This window comes from Penaeus monodon, chromosome 13 (genome assembly GCF_015228065.2).
Source record: "Penaeus monodon isolate SGIC_2016 chromosome 13, NSTDA_Pmon_1, whole genome shotgun sequence".
Lineage (NCBI taxonomy): Eukaryota > Metazoa > Arthropoda > Malacostraca > Decapoda > Penaeidae > Penaeus > Penaeus monodon.
The window spans coordinates 37,106,399-37,116,398 of record NC_051398.1 but is presented as its reverse complement, the minus strand read 5'-3'; the positions used below and the strand labels follow the sequence as shown (position 1 = coordinate 37,116,398).

At 34.2% G+C, this 10,000-nt stretch overlaps 2 protein-coding genes across 14 annotated transcripts in view; one reads left to right on the top strand and one right to left on the bottom strand.

Annotated features, from left to right (window-relative positions):
* LOC119580287 (sorting nexin-18-like) overlaps positions 1-1,184 on the top strand; it is a 15,160-nt gene extending 13,976 nt beyond the window's left edge. For both annotated transcript variants that reach the window (XM_037928353.1, XM_037928352.1), the window contains 2 exons: positions 31-237; positions 344-1,184. In XM_037928353.1, the coding sequence (XP_037784281.1) occupies positions 31-237; positions 344-385 (249 nt within the window). In that variant the 3' untranslated portion in view covers positions 386-1,184. The remainder of the gene's footprint in view (positions 1-30; positions 238-343) is intronic.
* Positions 1,185-1,319: 135 nt separating this feature from the next.
* Positions 1,320-10,000, bottom strand: part of LOC119580285 (zinc finger CCCH domain-containing protein 13-like) — a 25,577-nt gene continuing 16,896 nt past the window's right edge. For 6 of the 12 annotated variants that reach the window (XM_037928339.1, XM_037928343.1, XM_037928345.1 and 3 more), the window contains 8 exons: positions 6,118-6,243; positions 5,504-5,697; positions 4,583-4,636; positions 4,379-4,439; positions 3,559-3,639; positions 3,106-3,309; positions 2,719-2,866; positions 1,320-1,676 (listed from right to left, as the gene is read on the bottom strand). In XM_037928339.1, coding sequence (XP_037784267.1) covers positions 1,574-1,676; positions 2,719-2,866; positions 3,106-3,309; positions 3,559-3,639; positions 4,379-4,439; positions 4,583-4,636; positions 5,504-5,697; positions 6,118-6,243 — 971 coding nt within the window. In that variant the 3' untranslated portion in view covers positions 1,320-1,573. The remainder of the gene's footprint in view (positions 1,677-2,718; positions 2,867-3,105; positions 3,310-3,558; positions 3,640-4,378; positions 4,440-4,582; positions 4,637-5,503; positions 5,698-6,117; positions 6,244-10,000) is intronic. The other 6 variants (XM_037928349.1, XM_037928351.1, XM_037928340.1 and 3 more) reach the window with 5 other exon arrangements.

The following is a 10,000-nucleotide window of genomic DNA, read 5'->3' as shown; positions in this document are numbered from 1 at the left end:
CAACACTAATCCAAAAACTACTTCCCTTAGGATGTTCTAGCTAAGAGAAGAAATGCCGAGAAGGATGCCAAAGAAGGACGGCTGGAGTATGATCAGTTACCTCAAATAATCAACCATTCTGACACAGTGGCATATGCGTTTGAAGCAGAGTTAGATCACTTCCAGGCTGTTCGAATGAAAGATTTCAACAAGGCTATTGCATCATTCTTGAAAGGTCAAATTAGCTTCTACCAGAAGGTAAGCTTTGTATATTGACTCATCTTTCTGCATAACTTACTAGTTTCTATAGTAGCAAACAGATTAATAATGAGTTTGTCATGACCAATACTTTTTCCTCTTTCAGATTAGTGACAGACTGGGTACATCACTTCAGAAGTTCATGTGATAACATATTAACTTCAATGATGTGCGTATATTTGTCATGAATAAATTTGATAATCTATGTTCATTTACACATACACATAAACATACCTATCATTGAGCCATGACTGGAAGAGAACTGGCTCTAAGGAGGACACTACTATTATTATTGCATTGAGTTATGAACTACCTAGAGAGAGATTATGGCATATCAAATGACAATAAATAGTGCATTGCAGCAGACACAGACACACCCATACCCTTACACTTTTGTACTTACATATATACATATATACACATTAACTTACATGTATACATACACATACATTTACACACACACACTCAAAAGTGCATACTGACATTTACAGGTACACTCATGATTTTGAGTCATCACTTGTTTGTGCATATAATTTTCTCTTGTCTTAGCTCCTAAATGCAAGTTCTCTGAAGTGCTAATCTTTGATAACATACTGAATGTAGCCTGTTATTTGAAGAAATGGAGTTTAAGTAATAAAACAGCTGGAAACTTTGTTGAAAGTTTATCTTTATCAGTAAATGCTCTTCAGGATACTAATGTGATTTTCTTTGCCACTAACTAGTGTATCTGATAGTTGCTCTGTACAAAATACTGTGACAGAATTACAGGATAACTGATTTTGTATAATTTTACTGGATTGTCCACTCCTCTTTCTGCATAATGTTTTTTTGTAATTACTTGGTATATGTCAGAAATCCTTTAAAATATCAATGATCATACTTTGTTTTGCTAGAATAATTGAAATGTACTATTTTTTATGAAAACTTCAATAAACATTTAAAAACCATGAGGGGCACATTACATGTCCTTTACATTTTTTTTTCAAGTCCCCTACATCTACTTAGATATGGGGCTATCTCTGGTTTATATATATTCAATTCTTAGAAAATTTTAATGGATCTACAAAAATAAAAAATCAAAATGATTAGATTCATGTATTTCATAACTCTACAATATATATGTTGAAGTACTCTGGTGGAAAACAAGGAAATTACAAAATCAGATAAAATACAACTGTTTTATTATTCAACCTAACTCTCCCAATCAAGAAAATATCTTTGTAAGAAAATTTTATAGCTATTTATCATTTTGGATGTATCAACTCTTGTACATCATCTCAGCTTATGATGAAAAAAATAATTATTATCATATTTTTATAATATCTGCAGGTCTTGCTCAACATGATTTCAGTAAAGAGACTGACTGTCTAAACAAATCCTTGTCAAGCAATGGATTGTCACCCAGAAGATCTTGTTCAGGGAGATTGCACAGCTGTCGTCTGGAAAGAAATATACATTGTCACATGATTAATCTGCAAGATTATATCCCCAACATGAGAAGTAAATTTTATAACTTGTAATATGGATATGTGGTGTTTAGTACATTTACTGTAAAAGTAACTATGAAGAGATCTTTCTGAACGGAGCATCATGGGACAGTGGATAATGCATGATGATTACATTGGTCAAATTTGTGACCACCTTATGAACACTCAAAGAAAAGCTTAGATGCAATATCCACATACGTTAAAGTTACATACATGAATCTGCTCTAGAATATTTTGTGTATGCATACATGTGCATCTTTAAAATCTTTAATCTAAGGATCCAAACAAATTTGCACGTCTGTAGAGCAGCTTTTCCATAAAAAAGAAACTGGTGACTTTTAATCCCTTGGATCTGGATGATGTGACCATCACCATTATGGAAAAATTCAGCTGAGTGGTGGATGACATGAGCATATCATGGAAAAATACAGCTGAGGACTGGGGGGATGGGAATATGCCTACATGAGAATTTTAGCTGAAGGCCAGGGTGACATTAAAGACTCAACAAAAGTGTACAAAGCTCATGATTCATTGATTCAGTGGGCATTTAGGGACTCTTGCATTATTCCTCTCAGTAAATGAATATGGAATGTACTATCATTGAGCCATGACTGGAAGAGAACTGGCTCTAGGGACGACACTACTATCATTATCATTGCATTGAACTACCTAGAGAATATGGCATATCAAATGACAAATTTGCAAAATGGTAAAAAAGCAAAAAATGCTTCTGCAGAAAAACAGATAACATTATAAAGGGGAGATAAAGAGTCATGACAATAAAAATGCGTGTTTTGTGCACCTGGCTTACAAGCCACACACCTGTGAGTGTGGCCACTTAAGTAAACCTTATGCCTAGATTATTGGCTATGTGTAGGCAGTGAAGCACCTGGATTTAAGGAGTTAAGCTGTCTAATGTTTTTACCAGCATACTTTACAAGAGTTGTGCTAAGTCCTACCAGTACACTTTATGAGATGTGCCAAAAAAAATTACCTCAGGGCAATATCCTGTCTTGCACAGAGAGCTCTCCTGTTGGGACCAATACTATCCAGGATTCTTTGGCGGCTCTCCTCTCGCGCCTTTATTAAGCGAACAACACCTGTGGAGTCCACTACAGGTGGCACTTCAATGTCCTTGGGTTCTGTAATTGGTATTATATTTTAGAACATCAAAAGTAGGTAAACAGTACCAAAGAAAACTCATCAAACAAAATCATATACACAAATTCAGCAGGGAATGGATTCCACAAACAGAAAATGAAGGTCACTGATAATTAACTATAACAATTTATTATCTTTTTAACTCTAAATACCACTTCTACAAACTATTAGAATCACCTATCCATAGTTCCCAGACAGATAATAAATCTGGTGCACTTGCCTTCATCTTTAGCAGCATCTGCAGCACACACAGCTCTGACTCTTTCTATCACTTCTTTTCTAGCATATCTAGTAGACACTCCTATCCGTGCCAGCAAGTGAGCAGGACTGAATCTCTTGAGAGCTGTTCCTGCTGCAACCTCATGTGTTGCTGGAGTATCACGCACAAGAGAAGCCCAGTTTATATCCAAAGCACCCGCAACATCTGTAAAAAATTATTCTGTAAAGTACCCCATACAGGACTAGCCCAAGATCATTCTAATAATCATCACATAATTTTAATAAAGCAAGTATAAATTCAAGTCATACATCCTAAAAATTATAAACTCCAATCTCCAACCACCAATTCTAATGCTGTTATTCTGTCATAATAATAATAATAATAATAATAATAATAATAATAATAATAATAATAATAATAATAATAAATTATCATCTATTTATCAACACTTACTAAATTTAGCCTGACGATCTTCTTCTAACTCATCATCACTGATCTCCTCTAGGTGAATGGCTTCTTCATCATCCAACAGATCTGAAAAAAAGTAAATAAATAAATAAAGATGAATAAAAAAAAAAAAAAAAAAAAAAATGCATGTAACAGACTGCAATGTGTCTGACTTATAAGACATATATCTTATATTCCATAAAATTACAAATTTACATTTACAGTTACACATTCACCACTTAAACTTTCTTCAGGTGATGAAAAGAATACTGGTCAGATGAATTGAAACTTTGGTAATGTTGTGTTGGCTGCTGTTTGGACAAACCTTAGACACTAAAGCTTTCAAGTACAGCTTTCTTTACTCAAAAAAGTTATGAAAACTCACGGTCAAATATTTGAATTAATTGACAAGTTAATTGCTAGAGTTTTAGGAATGAAGATTGTAATTATTAAATGATTATATAAACATAAATGATTGTCACTGGAATAACTCCAGCTTTCAATTATGGCCTTCTTAATGATATTAGTAATAGACAAACACTGGCCATGAAAAAGAATTTTTTGTATGGTGAATTTTGAGGTGAAAGGAAGAAGAAATCAGATGGTATAATCTTGTTGTAAAAGTGCCTCTCTGGGGAAATGTGTTGTTTGCACTGAGTAGTAGGTTTATCACACTGATTTAACTCAAAACAGTATTAACTTACTCCAAAGTCAAGAAATAGAGTCACAGTCTATTTCTGGTAATCTACAGCTACAAAAAAATTATATCTCCAATCAAAATTATCAAGAGACACCTAGATTATTTCTATTAAAAAAATTTACTTACCATCATATGATGGTCCATTCTCACGGCTCATGTTCCGTGAATCCTGGTGGAAAAAGGCAGGCTTGGAATATTGAAAGAAAAGTTAATTGCTTACTTTTGAAATTCACATATATCAGTTATCAAGCACCCTTGACAATATTTCACTTTTCAGTGACAGAAAATGCTCAGCCTAATTCCATATGACAATACTAATTTCCCTCTTACCTCCAACTGACTTGAACTCAAGTTGCGACTATCATCATCATTGTATCCTCCAACCTAGGCAAAGAAAGCACAAGAAAAAAAAATGCTACATGATTATTGCAATGTCTATGGGTATATCAAAATAAAAGAATAGTATTATCCATGGACACAGACTTATATTTCATTCCCACAAAAGGGGGAAAGTCACTAAGGAAAAATTATATGCATATCATTGATATATGTGCATAAATCTAATATTTCTGCACATGCTAGCTGCACAATTTTACTTGATATAGGTCCAAATGTTGTTGATAAATTACTTCTATTAAAATATCTTGTCTGTATATGAGTTTCTATATCTAAAAAGGTAACAAACAAGAGAGGGAAATTGAGGACAGGCAGATTCAGGAAAGAAAATTAACATGATAAATAATATGGTTAGAAATAAATTGTGATGAAAATAGGGAACTATTAAATAAATATATAATCAATACTAAGGTGTATATGGTATCAATATGCTAAACTTGATACTTTCAATTGAATTATGAACTTTGTCCACTGTATATGCAAGCTCTTAAAACAATATGGCCTTCATGTTTGAAAACAGTCAATATACATAAAAATGTAAAGAGATGGGATCTGCAACCTAGGAGTGCATGTATAGAATCAGAAATCTGCCAGTGAATATGAATGCAGCTTACATAGCATAGACTACTTGCATCTATGCTGTTCAATTATCTAAAGCTTAATAAAAGGAGTATTTTATTTATTATTTGTGGTGTGCCTACCTCCCTCTCACTTGAAATTAAAATACTGTCCATACAAACAGACCTTGTATTATCTCACTCTCTACATCTTCAATCTTTCCAAAAGGACACTATTTAAACATCAAAGACTATAGGCATACCACTTGCATCTCTCTGAAGTTGGAATACTACAAACCTCTTGGTTAAGAATGTCATCAGCATCATCACTGATGTCACTGAATGTATCCTTCTCCTGCAGGGTGTTTTCAGGCTCCTCAACATCTGCTGGAGCTTCTACTCGTGGTTTTTTAGCTGTTACTTCCTCAATGACAGGTTCTTCTGGTGTACTCCTTTTCTTTATCTCTGCAGTGCCTCCACTTTCACTCTCTGCTGAGAAAAAATCAATGTATCTTTTATTTATATGTATTTTTTTATTATTATTATATACATTTTTTTTTATTATAACCATTATTTAGTTTTTGATGCTATGCAGTGTCCAATACTTCTAATCAAAAATGTACAACCACCACACATAAGTTAAGTAATTATATGTCTTGTATACAAATGTATTTCATGTTACATTTTTTTGTAATAAGCAATTCATCTTTTTGCTCTTTTGCATTAGGTCTGCACATAAGGTAATTTATGAGAATAGCAACATATAAAATGATAAAAGAAGATACAGGAAAGCGAGGAGGAAGGAGAAGAAGAATGGTAAAAAAACAGACAGTAACATATCCAGTACAGAAAAAATAGAATATACGAACAAATATATAAATGTTAATGGTAAATACTCTGAGAATTACTTACCTTCCTGAGGAGGTTCTGACAAGGACTTTTCCTTCTTAGAAGGTGACTCAGCTTCAGGCGCTGGTGGAGCATCAGCTGCCCTTCGCACCCATGAACCTCTGCCAGGATCATACTCCCACAACTCCCCTGAGATATTACACAGGGCCATTATCAATGTATGAAGTATAAAAAAAGGATTATTACAGGAGGGATGGACAAAATGGCGAGAGAGTAGGAGGAAGGGAGTGAGTGGGGGAGGAGAAAGGAGCGGGAGAGGAAGAGGGAGAGGGGGCTTTTAGAGGGAGAGGGAGAGAGAGAGAGAGAGAGAGAGAGAGAGAGAGAGAGAGGGAGAGAGAGAGAGAGAGAGAGAGAGAGAGAGAGAGAGAGAGAGAGAGAGAGAGAGAGAGAGAGAGAGAGAGAGAGAGAGAGAAGGGAAGGAGTGAGAGACTGAGGGAAAGAAAATGATAGAGGACTAATGCTAGAAATATTAGTTGATTTTGTTTTATATAAAACCACCACCACTGATACTGACAATGACACATCACAAATACTTTCTAGTTGACTGCAAGTCATCTAACAACATATTGGACAACATCAACTCTACATTAGTGTTAAGGGTGAAGAGAAGATAATATTGTTTGACAGGATATGTTAAATACTGACAGGAGAAGGTACAAGGCTAAAAGAAACAGTCATAGTAAAAGTACAAGACAAAAGGATGTTTTTATGAATATGAAAGTGAACAAGTCAATTAATGTGGTTGTGGAAAACAAGTCTAAAAGAGCACATGGTGAAAAGCAATTTGTGTTGCAGTTTGTCTACAAAAAAGTGAAAATGTGATTACAGTGCAACTTTCTGCAATCTACTATCATGATTACAGTGCAACTTTCTGCAATCTACTATCCTGAATCCATGTATATTTTCTGATGGCACAAATTACCTATGCTTAGAGGTTACAAAACAAGATGGGAAAAAAAAAAAAAAAAAAAAAAAAACAGAATAAAATAAAAACAAAAGAAGACAAAAAAAGTTTTAGAAAAACATTTAATAAGAGGAATGCTCAAGGAAATACTTATTTAACTGAAAGACAAATGGAAGAGATATGAGTAAGATAAACTCAGTGTTAATGCAGGCTATCAGTCATAAAAGAAACACTACACTCTGCCCTCTGACTCTAGGACAGAAGCATAATGTTCAATGGTACTCTTTCTAAGTCAATAAGACCCTTTTTTGTTCTTTTTACAAAAAAATATTTGCCACTATGTACATAAAAAATACCTCTGCTATCGTTTGTCATGACCTATCTTTGCCTTCTATAACTCTTTACATTAATACAACCTTGTCAGATCTCATATAAATATCATTAGGTTTCTCAATATATATAAATAAATAAATAAATAAGTAAATAAATATAAATAAATAAATAAATAAATAAATAAATAAATGAATAAATAAATATATATATATATTTTTTTTTTCTTCTTTTTTTTTTTTTCTTTTCTTTTTTCTTTTACTGTTTACTGTTTACATCTCCTAACTAGAATTTAACATCTCTTGTGTACTTGAACAAAATTTGTTTAAAACAACCATTTTCTTATATCAACATTCATAGCAACAATGATATTTAAGCTCAAAGATTCCCTATAGCTTTGTATTTTATTCTTTCAATCAGGAAAGCTTAGGACCAAATAAAAGGTGTGGTTTAAGCTATGAATCCTTATTGGATATCTGTTTATCTTTTGAAATGAGTAACCACTATTTGAAATATGCAAAGTATGAGATGTGGAACAATATGAGAAAGAAAGATGGAGCAAATGTTATTGGGATATAACCAACACCATATTCAAATTATAACAGTTATAAAGGTGTGTGAAAAATCAGTTCCTATTGAGTGGAAAACACTGATATTTCCTCTAAACATACTTCATATACTCTTTCTGGGGATATGAAACAAAATTTACAAAATAATACAAACAAACAGTATCTTCTTTTGTTTGTACTGAAGTATCAATAGCACAATCAAAGTAACAAAAATATCTGAATTGAACAAATTGCGGTTAATATGCACGGTTATTCCAACAGGTAACATTAGTAGACATAAACAATATTATTTCTCTATAAACAATAAACAGAACTAACTACTCTCCTCAAGAATGTACCAACAGCTTGAGCTGTTACTATGGAATATTTTTTTCCCCTGGAAACTGATTTAACCTAGGTTTACCCTAGCTAACTGCCTTTTTTATTAGAAATTACTAATTTTTTACTAATATTAGGTAACAAATGCACTTACCTTTAAAATTCAATCTAATTAAGTTTGCTGATGACAAATTTATACATTAAAACTACTCTTTGCTCATTCACCTATTGGCAACGGGTATTTGCAGTCCATATGCAGTGGTTTTGTTTAATTTTCTTTATACACAGATGGTTTCATGATTACATTGTCACAATTTAGTAGGACTACCTAATCTCACTCACTTGACCCATTCCTAGTAATACCATTAACATTTATTAATACTGTTAATATCAATATTATCATTATTTTACTAAAAGTTATCAACTCTTTACTAAAAGGTGTTTTCGGCCTAAGCTGGGTATTCAGGGTCTTCACAGTTTGTGTGGATTTGGTTATTTCTTCAAGGTACACACAAAAAGTATGGAAAAGTTACACGCCATGCATTTTCATGCAGAGATACAGCCTTCTAAAGGTGGGTAAAAACACAAATTTTAAAATAAATGGATGCAAAGCAAACAATGACTGAAAACACAGAACTAGAAGTGTATAACCTTAGAAATGGCTGCTTGAGCACAGTCAATCTATATTTTGGCCAACTCAATGGTTTAAGTCCCCTAGCAGCATTGGGTTTACAATTCAAGAAACTGGCTAAATAGGCAAGGTAAAGCAGATCTAGTAACTGACTCCTAGTGACTGCCTTAGCATTTTGGTAGCCATCTGTATAAACAAAAGTAATAAAATAAAACCACAGTGGATAGTACGCTTATACTTTCACTCGCAATGTTAACCCATTGCCGACGGGTGGCATGTACGCACATGCCATGGCATGGCAGGACTATCTGCCGGGGGCATGTATGTACATGCTATGGTGTATGTATGGACATGCCATGAGTTGTTTTTTGTTACAATCACAGCAAAATATTATTTTTCTGCCACTGAAAGTGTGATTAAGTCATTTTTAACACTCATTTTTACTATACAAAAAAAAGGATGATTTCAACTCCATGATGCCGCACACTGCTTATTTCATTCAGACTAGACTGAATAATGATCAACTATGGAGTCAATATAACAACAGAAATACCCTTCAGTCTCGATTTATCAGGTAGTATGGCAACTACCGCTCTAAAAAAAATTGCTAAGAAAAAATCATGGAAGCCCATGATCGTCAAGGCCGCGGTGGCCGAATGGTTAGAGCGTCGGACTCAACACTGTCATGACGGCAATCTGAATTCGAGGGTTCGAGTCACTGACCGCCGCGATGTTCCTTTGGGCAAGGAACTTCACCTTGATTGCCTACCTAGCCACTGGATGGCCAAGCCAGCCCAAGTCAAAGTGCTGGTCCCAAGCCCGGATAAATAGAGAGAATGATTACCTAAAAGGTACCACCGGCACTCTCCGTGGAAAGGAACTGGGGATCCTACCACGTACTCACTCCAAGAGCATCACAACATGAAAACTACAATTAAGTATCATGCTGTGACCACGGCGGCTCAGACATGAACCTTCCGTTAAAAGAAAGAGAAATGGCAAGTAGAGACTAGAAAATAATGAAAACTGAAAATAAAACATATCTTCGTAGTATTACAAAGAAACGGCATGGGATGCTGGTATTTGGCATGAGTGATCGCTCATGCTAGGGCGACAATATAAGCCCCCGGCAGC